Source organism: Scylla paramamosain, chromosome 27 (genome assembly GCF_035594125.1).
Source record: "Scylla paramamosain isolate STU-SP2022 chromosome 27, ASM3559412v1, whole genome shotgun sequence".
In the NCBI taxonomy this organism is placed as follows: domain Eukaryota; kingdom Metazoa; phylum Arthropoda; class Malacostraca; order Decapoda; family Portunidae; genus Scylla; species Scylla paramamosain.
Genome location: NC_087177.1, coordinates 16,858,030 through 16,885,228, shown reverse-complemented (window position 1 = coordinate 16,885,228; position 27,199 = coordinate 16,858,030). Strand labels below are relative to the sequence as shown.

Genomic DNA, 27,199 nt, shown 5'->3' with positions numbered 1-27,199 from the left:
CCCCCTTCTGAATATTTCCCAATCCTGTACACTTCTTCTATTTGTATATCCGTTTCATCTTCTTCTACAATTTTCCCAATGATTTCTTTTGCTCTTTGTAATTCTTCTCTTTCTCTTAAAACTTTATTTGATATGGTCTTCTCTTTATCCCCAAACACCATAAGGCACATCTTTTTTTGTACCGTATCCCTTACTATGTTATCTTTTTCCTTAATGATTTTCACTACTTTTTTCGCCATCTCTTTATCATGTTCTTTTTGCTGTTTTCTTATTATTTCTGTCATATCTATCTTCTCTTGTTTTGTCTCTTCTTTCCAACTTTTCACTTCCTTTTCAACTTCACTCTGGATTTTGCCTTCATCTATCCAAACTTCTTTCTTCTCCACCATGCTCCTTAACTTTCCATTTTCTTTTTTGAGTTCTTGTATTTCTTCACTGTACTTTACATTTAAATCCACTATCTTTTCCACTTCTTCTCTCAGTTTCTTGTTTTCCCTTTCTCTTTTGAACTCCCTTCCTTTCAACTCTTCCAGCTCTTCAACAATATCGTTCATGTCTTTAAGTCCCCTCTCCTTATCTCCTTTCCATCCTCTGACTAATGTCACCAATCCTCTTATTTCCTCTCTTATCTTTTCATTCTCTTCTTCTAATTTCCATAATCTTGCATTTAACCTGCCTACCTGTATATCTTTTTCACTAAATCCTTCAAATTTTGGTGTGCCTCTGGGCGACAGCGACGCGGCGGCGGACGCCATCACGCTTTGTTTACCAAGTGTGTGTGTGTTTGTGTGTGTGTGTGTGTGTGTGTGTGTGTGTGTGTATTTACCTAGTTGTATTTACCTAGTTGTATAGTACAGGGTCTGAGCCAAAGCTCAATTAGTCCTGTCTCCATACCCGAATTTGTCCAATTTCTCTTTAAACATGTGCACACTCTTTGCCGCAACCACCTCTTCTTTTAAGTTATTCCATATTTCAACCGTTCGATGCGGAAAGCTGTATTTCTTAATATCTCCCAAACAATGACTCTTCTTTAATTTCTTCATATGTCCCTTGTACGTCTATCTCCTTCCTCCACTTTTACAACTAGGTCATCTCTGTCTATCTTCTCCATGCCATTTACTAATTTGAACATTGTTATCAGGTCTCCTCTTTCCCTTCTTTCTTGCAGTGTTGGTAATCCAATTTCTTCCAGTCTTTCCTCGTAACTTAGGTCTTCCAATTCAGGTATCATTTTCGTAGCTGTTCTTTGTATTCTTTTCAATTTCCTTATATCTTTCTTCTTGTGTGGAGACCATACCACTGCTGCGTATTCCAGTTTGGGGCGTATCATGTGTGTTATGATTTTCTTCATCATTTCTTTGTCTAGGTAATTAAATGCCACCCTGATATTTGCTAGCAAATTATATGTAGAGCCAAATATTCCATTGATGTGTTTTTCTGGTGATAGCGTGTCTTGAATTATTACTCCCAAGTCTTTTTCTTCTTTGCTCTTTCGTATTGTGATTCCTCCCATCTTATACTCCCATGAAGGTCTCCTTTTACTTCTTCCCATCTCCATTACATGGCATTTTTTTATATTGAATTCTAATTTCCATCGTTTACTCCATTCATAAATTCTATCAATATCCCTCTGTAGTTCCTCACAATCCTCTTGGTTCTTTATTACTTTCATCAATTTTGCATCATCTGCAAACATGTTAATGTAGCTATTTAAACCCACAGTCATATCATTTATATAGACCTGAAACATTATAGGTGCCAACACAGACCCTTGTGGTACTCCGCTTGTTACTTCGCACCAACTTGATTTATTATCCCTGATTACTGTGCTCATTTCCCTACCTTGGAGATAATCCTTCATCCACTTAAGTATCTTTCCTTTTAGCCCTCCTCGATGTTCCAGTTTCCATACGAGACTTTTATGTGGAACTGTATCAAAAGCTTTTTTCAGATCTAAATAGACTGCATCAACCCAACCATCTCTCTCTTGTAGTTTATCTATTACTCTTGTATAAAAGCTCAGTAAGTTTGTTACGCAAGATCTCTCTTTCCTGAAAGAAGAATGAGTGTGTGTGTGTGTGTGTGTGTGTGTGTGTGTGTGTGTGTGTGTGTGTGTGTGTGAAAGTTCTGTGCCTCATCATGACTACTCCTTGTGTGAGGGAGACAGCTTTGGTACATGTATGTATGTATGTGTATATGTATGTATTATTGTTATTATTATTATTATTATTATTATTATTATTATTATTATTATTATTATTATTACTATTATTATTATTATTATTATTGTCATTATTGTTATCATTATCATCATTACTATTACTATCATTATTAGTTATTATTATTATTATCATAATTATCATTACTACCTATTAACACTACTATTCATTTCATCTTTACTCTATAATTTTTCTTATCTTCCTAGTTTCTTTTCTTTCTGAAAATACAAGTGTCTCAACCAGGCTCAGTACTGACATAGATTGGGGAGGAAGAGGATGAGTATGTATGATGGACTCTAAAACATTATGTTATTTCATTTGGAGATTTTTAAAAATAAATAAAAAGTATAAATTAACAATTTATACTTTTTATTTATTTTTAAAAATCTCCAAAAGAATTACATAATGTTGTAGAGTCCATCATACATACTCATCAGAATTTAGTCCTATTTTTTCAATTAGTTCTTCAGTCCAAGGTATATAGATCTCCAAGGATGCACCATGTGATAGAATGCATTAACTAAATTCTTGTGAGGACCATTATATGTACTTTCTATTGTCATATTCAATGCTACTTCAAAAAGGTATCTAAATTTTGTGAAGTTTTCTACTCACTAACTCTACTAAAATTAACTTTTATCAAAATGACTTCCTCAGTCTTGAATCTTTATCTTATTTAAATCTGATGCAATTAAAATACACTGTGATCAAAATCAAATTTGTTTGGATTTTTTACAAAAATACAACAAACACATACCTCTCCAAAAGAATCTTACCTCTTTAAGAAAATTCTTTTGAGCTTGTTCATCCACTCTATAAAGTTCCTTGAGGACCATTACCTCTCCTGTCTGTGAGTGAGTCATCCTGTAAACCTGAAAAATTAAAACACTTAGAATTTTAAAAGAACAAAGAAAAAATCAAGGACAGTTATAAGCATTGTTTTATAAGTATGGCAAGCATGCCTGGCTACCATGGCTTTCTGTACTGCCTATAAGGTATCATGTGGCCTTCCTCTGCCCTGCATTTGGTCAACTATCTGAGGGTGGTGACTGTGTTTGTGGTATCCCCTTGCAATCATTAATCTTCAACATATCTCTATCTATTATTATTATTTCTTTTCATATTCTATAATACGCCGAGACATAATGAGCTAAACCCAAATATTATTTCCAGGATAGTAGCATTAAATGGTGCAGAAAACCAGGTGGAGAAAGTACTTAATTTAATTATGTCAGTTATAGCTCAGTCCAATGTTGGATTAAGACATTAAAAAAAATAAATAAATAAACATTGTTTTAAAAGTGGGTATAGAAAATATTGTGAACATTTCATGAAAGCTACATCCAAAAATAAACTATGCCACACTCAATTTGGGGATCCTGATCTTGTAATATAAAAAAATGGCTGCTATTTTTGTCCAACAAACCAGATTATTACAAATGTAAAAGTTGAAAACATTACCAGTATCTATGTTTATGATAATATTTAACCTGCAACTCTCTCTCTCTCTCTCTCTCTCTCTCTCTCTCTCTCTCTCTCTCTCTCTCTCTCTCTCTCTCTCTCTCTCTCTCTCTCTCTGTTGTATGCCTGAGTGTGGTACTTGACTGACACATATGAGTCTATGATGTTTCTGCATGCCTCTTTGCTATATGCATATTGATATCACCTATGCAGGTCAGTTTAAATTTCTTGCAGTCACAATTGTGATAAATATACTTTGCTGCAATTGTATGTTACAGTTTCTTTACAAACCACTAAGACAAAAAACTACTATCTATGACACCAAATTCCCAGAGAATATGAATATCTGTTATTTGTGACAGTTATGGTGCAGCAATGTATGCCTGCTTACATACCAATGGTATGGAGCTTCATTACATCAGATGTTGGTGACAGAGTTTTTCAAGAATCTCCTTTACAGATAAGTATAATACATGCTTTGTTTTATGTGTTAAGAGTAAGTACCCTTTCAAATTTTGCACTAGCTTTCTTCCTAAGGCCTTGGCTAAACTCAAGGATTACAAACCATGGGGTATTGAAAACAATGAAAAACAATGGCCTTTCTCCATTCAAAATCCAAAATGTTAAAAAAATTAAACTATTTTCCCCATGGGAATCAATGTAAAATGGATTAATACATTCTACCCTGTCTTAGCTGCTTATGACAGACGCTTCCAGTGCTAAGATAGCCACTGCACAATATCTCCAGCTCAGAAATTATTTATCCCGAAAAGGCGTATTGAATAATGAACTTACTGACACGGAACTTATCAGAAAATACTACCTAGACTATGCAGGTATTCTGTTTGTCACTGATCTAATGAGGGAAACCTAGCTAACCCACTTACTGCCAAAATGAAAGTGATCATAACACTTAGACATCTTGGTGCTGGGAAAGAAAAATGCAGTTGTGCAGTAGTGATGGCACTGTGGGGTCATCAAGAAAGCCACAGGTGGCTCAGGAGACAGGATTACTCCTGAGCTAGCCAAGACATGGTTTGTTTACATCAAGGCTCTTCAATGGGATCACACTTACCTTACTTAAAAAATTAGATTACTGTCTTACACACTGTCTCCTCTCCAAATAGATAAAAATTAAAGAAACATTTATAGAAACTATAAATTTGTAATAAGCAGCAGCTTTTGCTTAGTCTTTTAATATTTGAAATTAAGTTAGTTTGTTCAAGAGCCAAATAATGGTACGGCAACCGAAGCAATTATGAGTTCAAAATTTTGTTCGAAAACCAACTTGTTTTGAAAAGGGAGGCATTCGGTGACCAATGTTCAATCTCAAGGATAGGATGAGCCCTGATTTCTGGCCAGGAAATTAATTTATGGCATACCTTGTGCAGTGAACCCCAGTTCATTGCAGGGTTATGTTCCAAAGGCACCTGCAAAGTACTAAAATCCATGATATATTAACTGTGGTTCAGAAAGAAGAAAAAAAGAGCCACTAATTAAATCACTCACCTCCTTGCGGCAGTAATTGTGATAACTGTCAACTCAGTGAATTAGGAACAAGCAACATGTACACAACATACCAACCACCAACATCAACCCTATGATAACCAGAATGTTTGTACAAGAATTAAATAACACACCAAACTACCACCACCACAAGGATAACAACTCATACACAACATCGACTAGTGACAAAACCCGCTTCTGCATGATCATCCAACCCAACCACCACTCAACCGTAACACCAATGTACTATCCTTTACTTATAATCTGAACTGGAAACTTCACATCTCATCTCTAGCTAAAACAGCTTCTATGAAGTTAGATGTTCTGAGATGTCTCCACCAGTTTTTCTCACCCCCCCAGCTGTTAACTCTGTACAAGGGCCTTATCCGTCCATGTATGGAGTATGCTTCACATGTCTGGGGGGGTTCCACTCATACTGCTCTTCTAGACAGGGTGGAATCAAAAGCTTTTCGTCTCATCAACTCCTCTCCTCTGACTGACTGTCTTCAGCCTCTCTCTCACCACCGCAATGTTGCATATCTAGCTGTCTTCTACCACTATTTTCATGCTAACTGCTCTTCTGATCTTGCTAACTGCATGCCTCCCCTCCTTCCACGGCCTCGCTGCACAAGACTTTCTTCTTTCTCTCACCCCTATTCTGTCCACCTCTCTAATGCAAGAGTTAACCAGTATTCTCAATCATTCATCCCTTTCTCTGGTAAACTCTGGAACTCCCTGCCTGCTTCTGTATTTCCACCTTCCTATGACTTGAATTCCTTCAAGAGGGAGGTTTCAAGACACTTATTCATCAATTTTTGACCACTGCTTTGACCCTTTTATGGGACTGGCATTTCAGTGGGCATTTTTTTAATTAGATGTTTGTTGCCCTTGGCCAGTGTCCTTCCTACATAAAAAAAAAAAAATAAAAAAAATCAGGAAAACTCTAATGTAGTATAAAAGTGCATGAAAAAGCTGAAAATAACAAACAGAGGTGTTAAGCCTCAGGTAAGAAAATCTCTCTCTCTCTCTCTCTCTCTCTCTCTCTCTCTCTCTCTCTCTCTCTCTCTCTCTCTCTCTCTCTCTCTAGAGGAGGAACACCAATGGAGGAGGGAGGAAGGGAGAGAGAAGTGAGGTCACATGGTGGGGAGAGAAGAGGGAAGAATTTCTGGAAAATAGAAGAAACTTATTCATCAATTTTTGACCACTGCTTTGACCCTTTTATGGGACTGGCATTTCAGTGGGCATATTTTTTTATTGGATTTTTGTTGCCCTTGGCCAGTGTCGTTCCTACATAAAAGAAAAGAAAAAAAAAAAAACTTCTAACACCTACCAAATGAAAAAATTAGGTATCCTTGGAGTGCTGTACTAGTAATGGAATGACAAGTTATAACACTGAATCACCACATTATACAGGAGCCACATTATACAGGAGTACAAGCAGAGAGAGAGAGAGAGAGAGAGAGAGAGAGAGAGAGAGAGAGAGAGAGAGAGAGAGAGAGAGAGAGAGAGAGAGAGAGAGAGAGAGAGAGAGAGAGAGAGAGAGAGAGAGAGAGAGAGAGAGAGAGAGAGAGAGAGAGAGAGAGAGAGAGAGAGAGAGAGAGAGAGAGAGAGAGAGAGAGAGAGAGAAAAATAGCTGCTCCTCCTTCCTTGTTCAGTCAGATGATTAAGATGTGAAATATTTGTTCTCACACACAGGCACCATGCAGACACACACACACACACACACACACACACAAGGATCAGTGTTATCCCAAATCATGTTCTGGATATATGTCAATAATATAGACACTAGTACTGGAACAGAGACTTACATGAACATATTTGTTGATGAAGCAAAGTTGCAAAAGAAAATAGATTATGAAAGCTCTTGCAAAGAGTTACAGAAAGACCACAAAGGACTTTATGAATGGAATAAGAAATGGGAAATGGATTTTAATGATGATAAATGTCATGTGACAAGATTTTGCAGAAGTACAAAGACACTGGATTGGATCTATGAATCCGATAACAAGGCATTTCAAGGATCTGAAAAGGAAAAAGACTTAGGTATAATAATAAACAGCAGGCTATCACCAGCAGACCATATAAGTAGCAAAGTAAGGAAGATATATCACTTGTTGGCAAAAATAAAGATAGCATTTACAGAACTCGTCATAGGTACTGAAGCCCCTGGCTAGGGGGTCTGATACTTATGGTGAAAAAAGCATGGTCCTCTTGAGAGTGAACCATTCCAGCCAAAAGCATCGGCCCCTGCCATGACACCACAGCATCCCTCAGCTTCACACCACTGACTCATAGTTGCCCCTCAGTGTGTCTTGTAGTGCATTGGAAAGCAGTGACCTGCTGTGACTTGTTCCGCATTCTGGCATATTATTGCACAATAACATCTTGTAATAATTCATTCTGTTTGTTAATATGGCTAAAACAATGGAGTATTCATCTGAGACTATCACACAAACAGTGAGCCTCAAGGATGCACGTCATTCATTTAGCACTATCTAGGGCAACAATCAAGCGTTAGTTACGGTGGTTCAGAGAGGAAGGAAATAAAGATACGCCTAAATCTAAAAAACAGTCAGGGTGCCCAAGGAGGAAAACTAAGAGGGCTATTACTATCATAAAGCATGCATGGAGTCTGATGTCAAGATCACTGCACTGGATGGAAGTGGAAGCTAACAGGACTGAGGACTGCTGAAAAGGTGCACTAGGTCTTAGAACATGGTTTCTCTCAACTCCCACACCACTAAAGTCCCTGACTGACATGACAACACATCAGCCCAAACACTATCCAAACTTGGAATATACCTGGTGAACAGACAGGTTCTGGGACTCGACCAAGGAAAAAAGATCTGAGATGGAATGAAATGGGAGGGAATGAAAAGAGCCTTGGTGAGAGATGCAGTGTACTGTAACATGGTTGTCCAGCTGGAATCTCATGCATGTGTCCCTGGAAACTTGTGGAAAAAAAAGGAGGGGCACTAATAGCTCCCTGACATTGATATGAAGTCAGGACTAAAAAGGGGACCACAGGCCATAAGCTTGAAGACCACTGGAAGACTGGAGGCCCCAGCCTGAATCTGAAGCATTGGCAGTGATGATTAGCATGGGTAGTGGAGAGACTCAGGTAGCAACTGAGGATAAATGACTCAGTAGAGCCCAGCAATGGAAGAGCAGGAGTAGAGATCTGGAAAATTTTCAAACTTGATTGTGCCAGGCAATGGGAAACCAGCAGTTTCCTTCCAGGGAAAGTCTCCTGAACCTCAGCTGCCCTAGAGCTACTACTTATGCTGCAAAACTGAGTGAACCTAAGAGGCTGTCCCACAACCTGTCCCACAATTGCCTGGTGAAAGAATGAGACCCCAACATGCAGTGAAGCTTCTGCAGTAGATGGATCTGGTTGTGCACAGACAATCCCAGAGTCAGGGGCCTGGTGTTCCACTAAATGCCAAGCCAAGTAATGGATTGGGAAGGAGAAAGATGGAACTTGGAAAAGTTGACCAGGAATCCCATTTCCTGGTAGGTGAGGAGGACAATGTCCAGATCTTGCTATGCTCAGGACTCTGAAGGAGCATGGATCAGCCAGATGTCAAGATACATGAGGGCTGACACACCCTCAACAGTGAAGACATGCAAACACAACTTTGGTGAGCTTCATGAAGACCCTGGGTGAGATGTTGAGACCAAAGGACACAACCTTGAACTGAAGGACATGGGTGTGACTTGAACCATCAGGAACTTGCAGAACCGAGGATGGATGGGCACATGACAGTAAACACTCTCCAGGTCAAGGGAGACCATCCATGCGTCTGGAGACAATGCCAGTGGAACTTGCTGAAGCAAGAGCATCTGGAAGCGATGAGTCTGGATACTTTGATTCTGCTTGCTCAGGTTAATGACAAGCTGAAGCTTGTCAAAGTCCTTTTTGGGAACCAAAATGGTGTGGGACAGGAATGTGGAGTTGAATGTCTCCTTCACAACATTATGGTCCCACAACTCGAAGAGAGGATGTCAAATCACCCTAGAGCAGGATAAAGGACAAACAGGGTAGCAGAGGGGAGGATGGCGGCCAGCTACCCAAAGTCAAGAGACGTCCCTGTGGACAACCTTGGCTGCCAAGGAACCTCGAGGCCATGCCTCCTCTCATCTTGATAGGAATCTAAGCCTGTGAAAGTCAGGAGCACTAGTTTCTGCTAGGCTGGGGAAGTGACTAAGAGGGCTACAGTGGACCAGGGGTAGGATGAGCAGACCGGTGTGATGAGACCTGGTGAGTCTCTAAGTAAGAAGAAACTCCTGGCTGAAACCTGAGGACCTGAACAACCATCACGAGAACCTGAAGAAGAGGGAAGAAGAGTGCCAACTCAGCAGCCATCCTAGAAACATTGTGGGGAGGCACCTGAGGGGAGTGAGGGGCAGGGGTTAGGGTAGAGAACCTCCTGGAAACAAAAGATGACCCACCAGAAGGGTTAGACACCTCCCGAAGCTGCACTCCTTCCACAAAATCACAGCAGTCTGAAGCCCAGGAGAGATGCTGTCAAGCATGAAAACCACCACTCCCAGGGTAACAACCCAGTGTGGCAGGACCTTCATCCAATCCTCCCCTGCTGGGCTGAGAGAAGAACCTGGGGAGGATGATGGTAGGAGAGAAGAGATATTGCCAGGCAGAGGAGAAGCTGAGACTGGGAGTGGGGCCTGCATAACCACCTCTGTGAATGCAGGGCCAGCATCTGAGAGATGTGAAGAAGACCAACGCCAACAAGAGGGCATGGGCAGAAGTGAAGGTGAGTGGGAGCATTTGCTGCAGTGAGAAAAGAAAGGAACAAAGATTTGGCTTAAAGTCTCCAGGAGTAAAGGCACAGTCACCACTTGAGCAGGAGGAAGCCTCACATACTTGGGAACCACAGTGCCAGAGGGAGGGGATGCCAGAGACAAGACCCAGGCAGCAGAAGAGACAGGCTGAGGCTCCTGAAGGGAAGCAAGTGAGAATGCAGCAATAATGATGGTAGGGCGTATAGGGAGAAGGAGACCAGACACTGCAGGACCCGAGGCAGTAGTCTGTTGACGGCAACCGGTCACGTAGGGAAGCCAATGATGCCCCACCACAAACATCCCTGCTGGGACTGTTAGCCCCATCTTCCTCCAAGAACCCCAGAAAGAGTTATGAGGGATGCCAGGTTGACATGCTGCCTAAAGGGGAAAGACTGAAATAAAAAACTGAAGAAGTGTGAAAAAAAAGGTGTCTTAGTGGTGGTGGGGGGTAAGAGAGACTAGAGGAGAGGTAGGCCAGGATCCGGGACTCCACAAGGGGGCAGCCCGATAGGAGGTCCCACTGAGGATCCAAGCATGGGTCAGGATCCTCAAAGGAAGCCTGATGCAACTTACATCTCAATTTCCACGCCCAGGCAACTACAGCAAGGCCTGAACCAGTAAAAACCAGAACAGGGTGTTCTTGTTCTTGTTAGGGCTGCAAAGATCTCATGATCCTTATGAGGCCTGGACAACTGGCCAGTCTACCTCAGGAAGACGCATGTGAGGTAGAGGACAACAGGTTGCCATGGAGGGTGGACGCCTGAGGCCACCAGGAGGGTGGGCAAGTCAAGTGTTGTGATGCTCAGGGCAGAGAGTTGGGAGCACAGTGCAGTGTAGAGAGAGTGGAAATGTGGGCAGTGGAGCAGGAAGTGTTCGATGGTCTCAAGGACAGTCCTGCACTATGGGCAGAAGGGGTCAGGGGACAGACACGGACAGTGCAAGTGATCAGTGAGTGTTGTGTGGCCCAAGTGGAGATGGGCAATGGTGACATTTAAGATGCAGGACCATTGCCATATCCAAGGCTGCCGGAAAGAGTCTGTCCAGTACTGCCCCATGGAAGTGATGTGCAGGACATCATCAAGTGTATAGTCCCAGGCCAAGTGGCAGATGTGTGAGATGAGGTGCTTGACGGTGGCAAGGGGGAAAGGCAGTGGTATAATGTTTATGGCAGAGAGGGCCATCTTGGCTGTGGCATCAGCGACCTCATCACTGCAAACACCTGAGTGGGCGGCAAGATGGAGAAGGGCTTGTTGTATGCAGTAGAGGAGGGTCATCAACATGGTTGGATGTTGGGAGAGTAGAAGATGGAGGGATGAGAGGGAGTCAGTGTAGACCACTGCCTTGCCTCTGCAGTGGAAGGTGTGGTGTAATGGGGCCTGCTGGATGGCATACAGCTCCACTGTCACTACATTCATCTCCAGTGGGAGCCTCCATGTCCTGCAGGTGGAGGTGGCAGGGTGAGGATGACTGCTGATGTGGCTGGGGGTGATGGGAAGTGGGAGCCATTGGTAAATAATTTCTGATGGTGATGATAGTGTGTCCTGTCCATCTGCAGGAAAAGGGATGCTGCCAATGAGGAGAGTGTGGACTTGGATTGAAGGCCAGGGACTTGTAGTGAGACTATGGGAGATGTTCAGTATAGGCAACTGTGGTCTGGTGGGCTGAAGGACAGGTAGAGATAGACCTATGATGTTATGGGCCAGCAGGTCCCTCACCAAAAGTGGCTGCCTGGCTCCAGGGTGTCAGTGAGATGCTTGTTCATCCACTCCTGAGTTGGTGTAGAGGCAGAAAGTGGGTGGGAGAATGGCATTCTCCTGATGTGGTGGTGTTGGCACAGCACCTGTCTTCTGTGGTTAGTTAGAGGGGGAGCAGTATGCCAGCCTCTACATGGATGGAGATGAGAAGTGAGGATTTCATAGCCCCCAACGAAATCCTCAGGGCAACATTATGAATAATGTCTAGTTTGGCTAGGATGGATGGTGCTGCTGAGCCTTATATGGAACTGCCATACACCAGTCTGGCACTGATGGTGGCAATGTAGTACTAAAGGAGGAGGTCACAGCTTGCTCCCCACCATACACCTGCAATCCTTTTCATCACACTTAGCCTCTTGATGTAGGAAGTGCAGAGGTAGTCACATGCCTGGACCAGGACAATTGGGAGCCATCCAGACAAAGCCCCAGGAGGGTCTGTGTGGTGGTGTAGGGGACAGTCTCAGTGGTGTAGGGGACAGGATGGTGCTGGTGAAGATCTGAAGGTGGAACACACAGTAGCACTCTTCTGAGCATTCACCATAAGTCCCCAGCTGGTTACCCAGTCATCCAGGATTGTCGCTGCCTCTTGGAGGCACCCCTGTGCCTCTGCCAATGTTGGTGACTTGCTGACAATCGTAATATCATCAGCATAGATGAGGAAGTGTGAGTGGGTAAGCAGGGAGAAGTAAGAGAGGAGGACATGGAAGACCAAGGGGCTTAAGATGGAGTCTTGTGGGACACCTCTTAGTACAAGATGTGGAGTGGAGATGGAGGCACCCACAGCCACCTGAAAGGAACAGCTCATAAGGAAGTCACAAAGCCAAGTGAGAGTGGATCCCTGAATGCTCATTCCTGCCAGCTTATAAAGAATGCCTTCATGAGGTGCTGAGTCAAATGCCCCTTCCAGAGGGCCGTCATGACTTGATGTTGGCAGTAAGTGTCAAAGATTTGGTATTCCATTTGACTCAGCATGTCCAAGATATTTCTATGGGGACAGAAGCTGCGCTGCTCCTCCCTTAAGAGGCAGTGTTCCTCCAGCCACCAGAAGAAGCAGGTGGCCACCAGATGCTCCATGAACTTCCCTACACAGAAGATGAGGGCGATGGGCTGGTACGAACCAAGGAGTGTGGGGTCCTTGCTGGGCTTGGGGATGGAGTTAAAAGTGGAGGACTTCCAGCAGGTAGAGAAGTTTCCATGTGACCAGCTGGTGTTGCAGAGCTGTAGGAGAGTGTGGGATGTGGCTGAGGAACTCAAATGGAATGAGGTCAGGTCCTGGAGATTTACAAAGTTTAAATGATCCCAGTGCTGTGGTCAGTTCCTGTTGAGTGAAGGGCTGTGTCAGTTCTTATGCCCCAGAGAGGGTGACTGCAGTGGTGATGATTGGAGTGAGGCCTGGAGGAGCTTGGAGGGTAGGAAAACAACCAATTTTTAGGTGGTAGTGACTGGCCAGAACTTCCACTCTCTGGAGGTCAAGTGGCTGTCTACATGGACCTTGGAGGGGGATGGGAGGGCATGTCCACATCCCTTCCATGGAGTGGATGAAGTCCCATGTTCTTTGGCTGGAGGAGGAGAAGGAAAGAGAAGAACCATGGGAACCCCATGCCTTCCTTTTAGCCTGGAGGATGACCCTAGCACAGATGGCATCCAGGCAACAGTATGTTGTGCCAGCCTGTAGGGTAGGGTTCCTGTGCCATCTGTTCCAGGCTCTTTGGCAATCCTGCACTGCCTGGGCACACTCATCACTCCACCACAGCTTACCAACCCAACAGGGGCTGCAATGAGTGGTGAGGCAGAAAGCTGTTTTGCCAGTGGTCTTCAGGGTCTAGGAAAGGGACACCACATCCTCCTCCAGGGGTAGATTGGAGAGGTCTAGTAGTAAGGCTTAGAGCAGCCTGGTATCTAGGCCATCCAGAGGGTTTGATGTATCACCTAGTCAGGCATCCTCGGTGGGGTGTGAGGGTGACCAGAGGAAAGTAGGCCAGCAGAAGAAAGTGGTCACTCCCCATGTATAGACTGGTGGTGAAGGTGGAGGTGGAGAAAAGCAGGCTGCCAAAGAAGAGATCTACAACAGAGGGAGCACTAGTGTGGGGGTCATACCTGGTGGCAAGTCCTGGTGTACTGAGGAGGAACAGGTGGGGAGGGAATTCACCACTGCCTGAAAAGTGCATTCCCTGCCTGGTTCCTTTGATGTGGAGAAAGGAGTGGGTCCCAGCTTTGATGGTGTGTGTTGAAGTTTCCCATTATGAGTACTGAGGAAGGTAAGGAGGGAAAATAATGCCCCAGTTCCTGGTATGATGCCCCACTTGGGTTGTAGCATACTGCTACTATGAGCCTGCCACTCAGAAGGTGGACCCAGGCAGCAACAATCTCTAGGTGCCCACCCAGTCATAGTGGAAGGCAGAAGGGTGAATGCACCAGTGTTTCCTGGATGACAAGGAGGACTCCCCCACCACAACCCTGGTGGCAGTCCTGCCTCATAACATGGTAGCCAGGTAAGTGTAGAGTGAGGTATAGTGTGAGCCACATCTCACACAACCTGATGACAGTAAGGAGTGTCTCCTTAAGGTGTTCTTGGGACTCTTGAGACTTCCAGAAGAGGGACCTGTCATTCCATATCATAAAAGTGTGGGCCATTATTGGAGAAAGGTGGACAGGAGCACAGAGAGCATGAGCCAGAGTGCCGTGAGTATTTCCAGCAAGGGCAAGCCCTGCTGGTACAGCTCACAGCCCTTCCACAGGAAGTGAAGAGGTGGATGAGAAAAGAGTCCTTGGTGGGTGAGGGGGTGGTGTTGATGATGTTGTGGAGTGAGTCCTGACATGGAGGCATGGGATGGTTGTTGGTGTGGGTGGTGTGGGTGGCACGGCCAGACAACCTGGGGCCCTCTTGATCCGACAGGCTGTCCTGTGGCCAGTGTACCTCAGTAATGGTGGTGGAGTGCTGCAGCTCTGACTCTTAGTCAGTTGGACTTGGGTTGCCTGGAGGAGGTAAGTGTCCAGGCTGCCGGCTGGGCCACAATTGTCAGGACTGTTTGTGCCAGGTCATGCTGGGTGCTGGAGTGCCAAGAAGTTTCTGGGACAGAGTACCTACCTCCTCATCTTCCTCCTGGAGATTTGTCAGTGGTGAGAACCTGCTTCCCCCAGTGATGGCATATGCTTACAGGCCTAGGCATTTGTACTACAGCCATATTAGAAGCATAGTAATTATTGCTTTTTTTTTTTTTTCCAAGGAAAACATGCACCTAATGCACCACTACATACGGTATGTGTTTGGTGTTACTTCTTTTATAATTATTTCTTATATAATAAAACAATTATGCTATTGAGGTTTTGTTAATTTTATATAACACTATTTACTACACATTTCACATATTTTTTATACACTTTCCTCAGTGAGACATCATCCCTGTACTACAGTCAGGTCAGGAATATGATCTGTACCCTCAGCAGGCATACAGGCTTGGTTGGGGGGTGATGGTTAGTGAGGGGAAGGGTAAAGGTAAGAAAGAGTGTCCTGATAAAACATGAAAAGCTTCCCAATCAAAATATGGTCACAGCAATTTTTTTAAATTGCCTGCTGGAAATATACAATGATGGCACACAGCGTGCACCTACCCACCACTGTACACATACAGCACTGGCACCCTTGTGGTTGACTCCTGCAGTACAATAACTAATACCTCTCTCAAATGTCCCAATCTCAGAATCTCTCTCCTACTACACATTCAGCATTTTCACAAAATACTCTACCCACTTCCTTTCCATCTCATCCTGCCTAACTAATATCCTGTCTTCCTCTGCTTTCACCTGTTCCTCACTCAGATGGTCCTTTTCTTAATTTTCTTCATCTCTTTCCAGAACATTTTCTTAATTCGCATGACCATTCTTTGTTAACTTCTTTCCCCACCTTTCATCTGCCTTCCCTTTAGCATCATGTAAAGCTCTTTTTGCTTGTCTCTTGCCTTCCTTGTACCTCTCATATGACATTCAATCCTTCTTTTGTAACCATACCTCAAATGCCTTCCTTTGTTCCAATACAGCCACCATTCACTTCCATTTCTCAATGCACCTCCCATTCATTTCATACCACAAATCTCAGTACTCTCCACAACAGCTTTCTTAAAATTACTTCACTCTACCACATCATTCACCTCCTGTTCTCTCACTTCAGTCCAATCCTTATTCAACCAATCCATATTCAATCCTTATTCCTGAAACTCTACTGCTTTTTCTCTCTTGTCCAGCACCCTCACTTTCAAAACATTCCTCTTCTATCTTCTGTGCCTCACTATACTCCACCTCAAACTGACCCTCAGCATATCCTCAACCAGCAACTGGTCTGACATACCTCTCCCTACTTCTTTCAACATTCTCACTTTCAAAAACTTGCCAATCTTCCTTCATTAGTGCTTTGTCTACCACCCCTACACATTCTTGCCTCTACCAACCAAACTTATGAATCACTTTTGTATTGAACAATGTGTTTGCAATTGCTAGCTCTCACTCTGCAAAGTTCTATCAAACTTTCTCCATTTCCATTCCTTCCAGGTACCCAATACCTCCCTATCACACCTCACTACCAACACAAGCACTTATCTAAATTCCCCATAAAAAGTATGATATATATATATATATATATATATATATATATATATATATATATATATATATATATATATATATATATATATATATATATATATATATATATATATATACTCATCTCTTATTTTTTACACTACACCACACACTTACTAACCAAACACAATATTTTTTTTCCTAAATTAAATATAAAAAGCAAAAAAAAAAAATGTATTACATTTTTATTTTTTTTTATTTATTTGGTTTTGGGTACCTTCCATTATTGCTTTCTTTGGCTGAATCAGTTTACAGGTCCCCAACCTTTAATTCCATTCGTGATGCATAAAAAAAATAAATAAATAAATAAAAAATAAAAATGGTTGGTAAGGATGGCAGAGCAATACATCGTCATGCGATGACAGACCAAGGAAGGAAATGTTATTTAAGTCTTGGCTGTGCACCACTTATATTACTACTCATCATTCACTCTCTCCTTTGTGTAGTTTTTTTCTGAGAACTTTTTGCTTCATTATGGTTGGTTTTGACCTACATCAGTTTACAAGATGACATAGGAATGACACTCCACCATAATTTGAGGACTCTTTATATATATATATATATATATATATATATATATATATATATATATATATATATATATATATATATATATATATATATATATATATATATATATATATACAGTGGAACCTCGGTTACTGAACGCCTCCCTTTTTGGACTAATTGGTTTTCTAAAAAAATTTTGAACTCATTATTGCTTTGGTTGCAGTACCATAATTTGGTTCTAGAACAAAGTTACTTGATTTCAAATATTAAAAGACATAGCAAAAGTTGCCATTTATATCTAATTTATAGCTTCTATAAATATTTACTTTGTTTTTATATATTTGGAGAAGAGACACAGAATGTAAGACAGTAATTCAGTCTTTGAAATAAGGTAAATATGATCCCGTTAAAAAGCCTCAATGTAAACAAACAGTTTCCAGAGCTCAGGAGTTATCCTGAGCCACCTGTGGCTCTCTCGATGACCCCCAACGCCACCACTGATGCACAATTGCATTTTTCCAGCAACTTTTCTCAGCAGCAAAATGTCTAAGTGTTATGATCACCTTCATTTTGGCAGTAAGTGGGGTTGCCCCTTTCTGTGTCCCTCTTGTAAGGCTTCCCTCACTAGATTGGTGAAAAAGAAAATACCTGCACCGTCTAAACAGTATCTTTTGATGAATTCTGTGTCACTAAGTTCATTCAATACATCATTTCTGGATAAATAATTTGTGAGCAGATGTTGTGAAGCAGCCATCTTGGCTGTGGAAGCATCTGTCATAAGCCACTAAGACAGAGTAGAGTTATGTCTGGGAATGTGACTCTGGCTGTCAGAACATATGCTAGATGAATGCTGATTTCATTTTTTTTGCTATTTTCTTGAGATCTAATTGACATATCACAATGACCATAGTACCACTGTAAACCTCATAAAAAGATTGTTTTAGGTGATGTGTAGCATTCAGATGGTTTACAGGAAAAAATTCTGAGCTATGAGGTTGAGCATTTTTCTTGTTTTGCATTTATTTTTGAGGGAAAAAATTTATGAAATTATTTTTTTGCAATTTTTTAATGTGATCAACATAAAGAGAATTTCCTTGTGAATCTAGTGATATATAATATGTGCCTACTTTATGAGTTTAAAGAAAAGAAAACTGCTTCTAAATCTAAGTTTTGCAAGGCATGTGGAGAGGAAAAAAATGCCAGCCAATAGAAGAGGTACTGGAAAGGAAACTTATGAAACTTACTGGTGCGTGTAAGGGTTAAGTAAAAAAAAATAGGACCATTTTCTCTTTCCATATTTCACCGTTAAGCTTCTAAAACTCAGGAAGTTTTTTTTTTTTATTACTATTTATTAAGCATCTTGCAATGTCCCAAAAAAGCTTGTCTGCCCATTTTTATCACAAAATACCTATATTAGTATTCAAGCAGAAATTGAAAATCTAGACCTGTCTAATTCTCCCAGTGTGTGGGAGGTGTGTTCATGGCCACACTTACCTATTGATCTTGCTTTGGAAGATCAACAATCTCTCCAAATACAAAGAAAATTGTCAAGCTGATACTTCTCAATTTAAATTATGTAAATACTGAAATATATAATCAAAAACTTACTTGCCCAAAGAAGCCTTTCCCAAGCAGCTCTCCTTGAGTTAGATCAGATGCACGGAAGATACGATGATTCTTTGGCTCAATGCGGAATGACTTAGTTCTACTGAGGTCATAGTAGCCAGATTCACGAGAACATTCACTGGTGAAAAAAAAAAAAAAAGTTAAATATTAAAAGCAAGCAGTCAAAGCTGATGATACGTGAGTTTTTCTCTCAATATATCATTAAAACCATAACCATCACCATCACCATCAAAAGACCTGAAGACTAGAAAATCTAAAAATCAATTAAGACAGTATACAGTAATCCCTCGACTACAGTGGGTTCACCTATCATGCCCTCAGTACATTGCAGATTTTTCTGGTTAATGTATGTAAATTTATATTGCGAACTTCTCAGTATATCGCAGGTTTCTGCAGTTGATAAGTATTTACCGTATTTGGCAGCGTATTAGATGCACCTCTGCATAAGATGCACCCCTATTTTACAAGGATGTTTTGTGGAAGAAAAACTTTATTATCTTTCATCATAAAGTTATGGAAAAAAAATTGTAGTGTGTGTGTGTGTGTGTGTGTGTGTGTGTGTGTGTGTGTGTGTGTGTGTGTGTGTGTGTGTGTGTACCTAATTGTGGTTTACAGGAGTAGTAGTCTAAGCTCATGCTGTCTTGTCTTGATATCTACTCTTATCCAGTTTTTCCTTAAAGTCACATATAGTTATCACATTTACTACTTTTTTTTGCAGTTCATTCCAGATTCCTACAGTCCTTTATGGGAAATTGTTCTTAATATTCCTTCTACACAAACCCTTCTTCACCTTCTTCTCATGCCCTCTTGTGCTTCTAAAGTCTCTCACCACAAAATCACTCTGATCCAATTTTTCAGAGCAAGACAAAATCCAACATAAGGCAATCAAGTCACCTCTCTCTCTCTCTCTCTCTCTCTCTCTCTCTCTCTCTCTCTCTCTCTCTCTTCTTTCTTCCAAGGTGGGCAGGTTTAATTTCTTTAGTTTCTCTTCATATGATAAGTCTGATAGGGTTGGAAGCAAATTTGTCGCTGCTCATTGTATTCTCTCTAATTTTCTTTACGTCCCTTTTAGTGCTGGGAGACCATATCATTGCCGCATATTCCAAATGAGGTCTTCTCATCGTCACAATTAAATTCCTAATCTTCCCTTTATCCAGATAGTTGAACACTGCTCTTATCTTGGAGATACACCCAACATTCTTGACCTTTTCCTGACCTCTAATCCTTCTGCTTATGCTGTCACCCTGTCTTCTCTGTTGGGCTCCTTTGATCATAATCTCATATCTGTATCTTGTCCTATTGCTCCAATCCCTCCTCAGGATCCCCCCTAAGTGGAGGTGCCTCTGGCATTTTGCCTCTACTAGTTGGGGGGACCTGAAGGAGTATTTTGCTGATTTTCCTTGTAATGACTACTGCTTCCATATCTCTGTGTGCCGAGCACATAACAGAGGTTATGGAGGCATGGACGCGTACATCCCTCACTCTTTTTCTTGACCTAAACCTTTCAAACCTTGGTTTAACATAGCCTGTTCTTGTGCTATACATGATAGAGAGGTGGCCCACAAAAGGTACTTAAGCCTTCCATCACCAGAATCTCATACACTTTATATTTCTGCCCGGAATCATGCCAAGTCTGTTCTCCAACTAGCCAAAAACTCCCTCATTAAAAGAAAGTGTCAAAATCTTTCAAGATCCAACTCCCCTCGTGACTTCCAGCATCTGCCCAAAAATATCTCCAATAACTTTGCTTCTTCTTCTTTCCCTCCTTTATTTCAATCAGATGTCACCACTGCTATCACATCTATCTCTAAAGCTGTCTTTGCTCAAACCTTTGCTAAAAACTCTAACTAGGACAATTCAGGGATTGTTCCTCTCTCTCCTCCACTCTCTGACTACTTAATGCTACCTATTAAAATTCTTCACAATGATGTTTACCATGCCCTCGCTGGCCTTAACCCTCAGAAGGCTTATGGACCTGATGGGGTCCCTCCTAATGTTCTTTAAAACTATGCCTCTGTGCTTGCACCTTAGCTAATCAAACTCTTTTAACTCTGTCTGTCAACACCTACCTTTCTTGCTGGAAGTTTGGCTACATTCAGCCTGTTCCTAAAAAGGGTGACAATTCTAATCCCTCAAACTACCGTTCTATTGCTTTAATTTCCTGCCGATCTAAAGTTTTTAATCTATCCTCAACAGGAATATTCTTAAATATCTATCACTTCACAACTTTCTATCTGATTGCCAGTATGGGTTTTGTCAAGGCCACTCTACTGGTGATCTGGCTTTACTGAGTCTTGGTCATCCTCTTTTAGAGATTTTGGTGAAACTCTTCCTGTTGCCTTGGATATATCAAAAGGTTTTCATAGAGTCTCGCACAAAGCTCCTATGGCTTCTATCCTTCTCTCTGTAACTTCATCTCAAGTTTCCTTTCAGACCATTATGTTGCTACTGTGGTAGACAGTCACTGTTCTTCACTTAAGTCTGTTAACAGTGGTTTTCCTAAGGGTTCTATCCTGTCATCCACTCCTTTCTTATTATTCATCAATGACCTTCTAAACCAAATTTCTTGTCCTATCCACTCCTATGATGATGCAGGTGCAGGGTGATGATACCACCCTGCACTTTTCCATGTCTTTTCATAGACGTCCAACCCTTAAGAAGGTAAACATTTCACACAAGGAAGCCAAAGAACATCTGACTTCTGATCTTTCAAAAATTTCTGATTGGGGCAGAGCAATCTTGGTATTGTTCAATGCCTCAAGAACTCAGTTCCTCCATCTATCAACTTGACACAACCTTCCAGACAACTATCCCCTCTTCTTCAATGACACTCAACTGTCCCCCTCTTCTGCACTGAACATCCTCAGTCTGTCCTTTACTTATAATCTAAATTGGAAACTTCACATCTTATCTTTAGCTAAAACAGCTCCTATAAAGTTAGGTGTTCTAAGACGTCTCTGCCAGTTTTCCTCACCCCAACAACTACTAACTCTGTACAAGGGCCTTATCTCTCCATGTATGGAGCATGCTTCACATGTCTGGCGGGGTGTTCCACTCATACTGTTCTTCTAGACAGGGTGGAATCAAAAGCTTTTCATTCTCTAACTGAATTTCTTCAGCCTCTCTCTCTCATCACCACAGTGTTGCATCTCTAGCTATCTTCTACTGCTATTTCCATGCTAACTGCTCTTCTGATCTTGCTAACTGCAAATCTCTCCTCACTGCACAAGACTTTCTTCTTTCTCTCACCCCTATTCTGTCCACCTCTCTAATGTAAGAGTTAACCAGTATTCTCAGTCATTCATCCCTTTCTCTGGTAAACTCTGGAACTCCCTGCCTGCTTCTGTATTTTCACCTTCCTATGACATAAACTCCTTCAAGAGGGAGGTTTCAAGACACTTATCCTTCAATTTTTGACTACTGCTTTGGACCCTGTTCTGGGACTGGCTTCTTAGTGGCTCTTTTATTGAATTTTTGTTTCCCTTGGCCAATGTCCCTCCTACATAAAAAAATAAATTAACAAAATAAGTAAATAAATAAATAAATAAATAAATAAATGTTTCTCACCAGATTTTTTTTTATGTAGGAGGGACACTGTCCAAAGGCAACAAAAATTCAATAAAAAAAAAAAATGCCCACTGAAATGCCAGTCCTATAAAAAGGTCAAAGCAGTGGATAAGTGTCTTGAAACCTCCCTCTTGAAGGAATTCAAGTCATAGGAAGGTAGAAATACAGAAGCAGGCAAGGAGTTCCAGAGTTTACCAGAGGAAGGGATGAATGATTGAGAATACTGGTTAACTCTTGCATTAGAGAGATGGACAGAATAGGGGTGAGAGAAAGAAGAAAGTCTTGTGCAGCAAGGCTGCAGGAGGGGAGGCATGCAGTTAGCAAGATAAGAAGGGCAGTTAGCATGAAAATAGTGGTAAAAGACAGCTAGAGATGCAACATTGCAGCACTGAGAGAGAGGCTGAAGACAATCAGTTAGAGGAGAGGAGTTGATGAGACGAAAAGCTTTTGATTCCACCCTGTCTAGAAGAGCAGTATGAGTGGAACCCCCCCACACATGTGAAGCATACTCCATACATGGACAGATAAGGCCCTTGTATAGAGTTAGCAGCTGGAGGGGGTGAGAAAAACTGGCGGAGACGTCTCAGAATGCCTAACTTCATAGAAGCTGTTTTAGCTAGAGATGAGATGTGAAGTTTCCAGTTCAGATTATAAGGAAAGGACAGACTGAGGATGTTCAGTGTAGAAGAGGGGGACAGTTGAGTGTCACTGAAGAAGATGGGATAGTTGTCTGGAAGGTTGTGTCGAGTTGATAGATGGAGGAATTGAGTTTTTGAGGTATTGAACAATACCAAGTTTGCTCTGCCCCAATCAGAAATTTTAGAAAGATCAGAAGTCAAGCATTCTGTGGCTTCCCTGTGTGAAATGTTTACCTCCTAAAGGGTTGGACATCTATGAAAAGATGTGGAAAAGTGCAGGGTGGTATCATCAGCGTAGGAGTGGATAGGACAAGAAGTTTGATTTAGAAGATCTTTAATGAATAATAAGAGAGTGGGTGACAGGACAGAACCCTGAGGAACACCACTGTTAATAGATTTAGGAGAAGAACAGTGACCGTCTACCACACCAGCAATAGAACGGTCAGAAAGGACACTTGAGATGAAGTTACAGAGAGAAGGATAGAAGCCGTAGGAGGGTAGTTTGGAAACCAAAGCTTTGTGCCAGACTCTATCAAAAGTTTTTGATATGTCCATGGCAACAGCAAAAGTTTCACCAAAATCTCTAAAAGAGGATGACCAAGACTCAGTAAGGAAAGTAAGATCACCAGTAGAGCAGCCTTGACGGAACCCATACTGGCGATCAGATAGAAGGTAATGAAGTGATAGATGTTTAAGAATCTTCCTGTTGAGGATAGATTAAAAAACTTTAGATAGGCAGGAAATTAAAGCAATAGGACGGTAGTTTGAGGGATTAGAACGGTCACCCTTTTTAGGAACAGGCTGAATGTAGGCAAACTTCCAGCAAAAAGGAAAGGTAGATGTTGACAGACAGAGCTGAAAGAGTTTGACTAGGCAAGGTACAAGCACGGAGACACAGTTTCGGAGAACAATAGGAGGGACCCCATCAGGTCCATAAGCCTTCCGAGGGTTTAGGCCAGCAAGGGCATGGAAAACATCATTGCAAAGAATTTTAATAAGTAGCATGAAGTAGTCAGAGGGTGGAGGAGAGGGAGGAACAACCCCAGAATCGTCCAAGGTAGAGTTTTTAACAAAGGTTTGAGCCAAGAGTTCAGCTTTAAAAATAGATGTGATAGCAGTGGTGCCATCTGGTTGAAATAAAGGAGGGAAAGAAGCAAAATTATTGGAGATATTTTTAGCTAGATGCCAGAAGTCATGAGGGGAGTTAGATCTTGAAAGGTTTTGACACTTTCTGTTAATGAAGGAGTTTTTGGCTAGTTGGAGAACAGACTTGGCATGGTTCCGGGCAGAAATATAAAGTGCATTAGATTCTGGTGATGGAAGGCTTAAGTACCTTTTGTGTACAACACGAGAACAAGCTGTGTTAAACCAAGGTTTGGAAGGTTTAGGTCGAGAAAAAGAATGAGGAATGTATGCCTCCATGCCAGACACTATCACCTGTGTGCTCAGCACACAAAGAGAGGTCTCTGACATGGAAGCAGCAGTCATTTCAAGGAAAATCAGCAAAATACCTCCTCAGGTCCCCCCAACTAGCAGAGGCAAAACGCCAGAGGCACCTTCGCTTAGGGGGATCCTGAGGAGGGATTGGAGCGACAGGACAAGATACAGATACGAAACTGTGATCAGAGGAGTCCAACAGAGAAGAAAGGGTGACAGCATAAGCAGAAGGATTAGAGCTCAGGAAAAGATCAAGAATGTCGGGCGTATCTCCAAGACAGTCAGGAATACAAGTAGGGTGTTGCACCAATTGCTCTAGGTGGTGGAGGATAGCAAAGTTGTAGGCTAGTTCACCAGGATGGTCAGTGAAGGGAGAGGAAAGCCAAAGCAGGTGGTGAACACTGAAGTCTCCAAGAATGGAGATCTCTGCAAAAGGGAGCAAAAGGGAAGAGGGTCAGAATGTGCTCCACTTGCGAAGTTAAGTAGTCAAAGAATTTCTTATAGTCAGAGGAGTTAGGTGAGAGGTATACAGCACAGATAAATTTAGTTTGAGAGTGACTCTGTAGTCGTAGCCAGATGGTGGAAAACTCAGAAGATTCAAGAGCGTAGGCACGAGAGCAGGTTAAGTCATTGTGCACATAAATGCAACATCCAGCTTTGGATCAAAAATGAGGATAGAGAAAGTAGGAAGGAACAGAAAAGGGGCTACTGTCAGTTGCCTCAGACACCTGAGTTTCAGAGAGGAAAAGAAGATGAGGTTTAAAAGAGGAGAGGTGGTGTTCTACAGATTGAAAATTAGATCTTAGACCATGAATGTTGCATAAGTTAATGAAGAAAAAGTTGAGGGGGGTGTCAAGACATTTAGGGTCATCGACAGAAAGGCAGTCCGACCTGGGGACATTTATGGTACCCTCCCCAGATGGGGACTCCGAGGCTGGTGTAGGAGTCGCCATGATTATTTTGAAATTTTTGAGTGAAGGGTGTGTGTGTTATTAGGTGCTTGTAGTTTTGTGTGGAGGAAGAGAGTTGTCTTTAGAGGGCAGGCTGTGACTGCCCCCTTGTGTTGTGAGACACAAAGGGAAACGTTCCGTGGGGTCACAGCTGGGTTTAATGATAAGTTCACAGCACCCCCTGAACAGTGCTTTAGACCACACTACACTGGGAGTAATCATTGTTTCGGCAGGTGTCTACTTATATGCTTCCCCTGTCTTCCTCCTTACATGTACCTCTGGGGACAGCTTATCACTACCAATAATTACAAGGTCTTTCTCTTCACTCTTCACTTTTATTTCCTCATTACCTAATTTATAACTGAAGACTGACCTCACACAACTATGCCAAAACTCTAACACTCCACATTTTTTACATTAAACTCCATTTTCAATGTGCCACTCCAATCACAAATCACACTCAAATCTTCCTGTAGAGCTTGACAATCCTCTGTCCTCTCTACTTTTCTCATCACATTTGCATCATCAGCAAATAGACTGATGTAGCTATTCATCCCTTCCATCATATCATTCACATAGATAGCAAACATAATTGGTGCTAATACCAACCCCTGCAGGACACCACTAATTACCTCTCTCCATGATGACTTCCTATCTTTGACCACTTCTTATTTCTCTTCTTATCAGAAAGTCCAACACAGGAGTGTTTCTCTCAGCCCACCAAACATTTCTAATTTCCAAACCAGTCTTTTGTAGGGCACCTTATCAAACACTTACAAATTGATTCCAGTCCATTTGCTCAAAGTAATTCCTCAATTTCTATAGGTGAATCTTCCTATTCTGTGGTACTCACTGTATTGTATCTTTCCTCCTACTTTCAATGTACACTCCACCATCACAGGATCACTTTTACCTATTGGACACCTTAACAACTCTCCTCCCCAAGACTCATCACTCCCATCCACCGACCACTCTTCTCATCTAACCTCCTTGCAGTTGAAATCTCCCACAATCATTAGATTGTTTCTGCTTGCCATCATGTCTTCCACACATCTTTGTGTATCCTCCAATTTAGCCTTGCATTTCACAATCCCCCAGAAATTTACTTTAGGAGGAACATATACCACTGCAAAGTCTCTTTTTCCACCTTCTTTACACACCACTTCAACTTTAATCGCTTCAACCAGTTCATAATTATAATTAGTCTCATGAGCCAATAAATCCTTTCTCACCAAAATCATTACTCCACCTCCTTATTTTTCACTTGTTTCTCAGCCATACATTGTACTTCCCTTCACCCAAATTATTCACTTCAATGTTGTCACTTAGCTTCATTTCAGTAATTTTCATCACATCAGGACCATAGTCTCTTAAGTAGTCATTTAGTTCCACTACTGAAAAGTTCCAGTACTGAAAGTAACCCATTCATGTTAGTATAACCAATCTTCAGTTTCTCACTCCACACTTTTTTTCTAATCATCCATTTTATCAACCTCATGTCCCTGACTTTCCAGTAGAACTTTGTGTGTGTGTGTGTGTGTGTATTTACCAAGCTGTATTGTACAGGGCACAAATGTGTGTGTGTGTGTGTGTGTGTATTTACCTAGTTTTATTTACCTAGTTGTGGTTTAAGGGAGGGGAGTAATCTCATAGTATCCCGTCTCTATATCTATCTGGTTTGGTCTTAAAAGCACTGACAGTTTTGGCATTTACATCATCTTCACTGAGTTCACTTCATTTATTCACACTTCTGTGAGGAAAACTATACTTCTTAATGTCTCTTCTACACCTTCTTCAACTTCTTATTGTGTCCCCTTGCACTCTGTGTCTAAATTCATAAAACCTTCTTTGTCCACATTTTCCATACTATTTATCATTCAATAGACGTTTATTAAATCTCCTCTCTCTCTCTCTCCTATTTTCAAGGGTAGGAATTTCCAACATTCTTAATCTCTCTTCATAGGTCAATTTACTCAACTCCAGAACCATCTTAATGACTGCTCTTTGTACTCTTTCTAATTTTATAATATTCCTCTTTGTATGAAGAGACCACACCACTGCCACATATTCCAATCTTGGTCTTATTATGG

At 41.8% G+C, this 27,199-nt stretch overlaps 2 protein-coding genes across 5 annotated transcripts in view; both read right to left on the bottom strand.

Annotated features, from left to right (window-relative positions):
* Positions 1–27,199, bottom strand: part of LOC135114293 (LIM domain kinase 1-like) — a 267,522-nt gene that overhangs the window by 129,487 nt on the left and 110,836 nt on the right. For all 4 annotated transcript variants that reach the window (XM_064030183.1, XM_064030184.1, XM_064030185.1 and 1 more), the window contains 2 exons: positions 18,500–18,635; positions 2,996–3,091 (listed from right to left, as the gene is read on the bottom strand). In XM_064030183.1, the coding sequence (XP_063886253.1) occupies positions 2,996–3,091; positions 18,500–18,635 (232 nt within the window). The remainder of the gene's footprint in view (positions 1–2,995; positions 3,092–18,499; positions 18,636–27,199) is intronic.
* LOC135114389 (uncharacterized) lies at positions 10,883–11,734 on the bottom strand (the record flags this gene model as incomplete). The annotated part of the gene is made up of 1 exon (XM_064030292.1): positions 10,883–11,734. A coding segment is annotated over one exon (843 nt), but the record flags the coding sequence as incomplete, so codon positions are not given.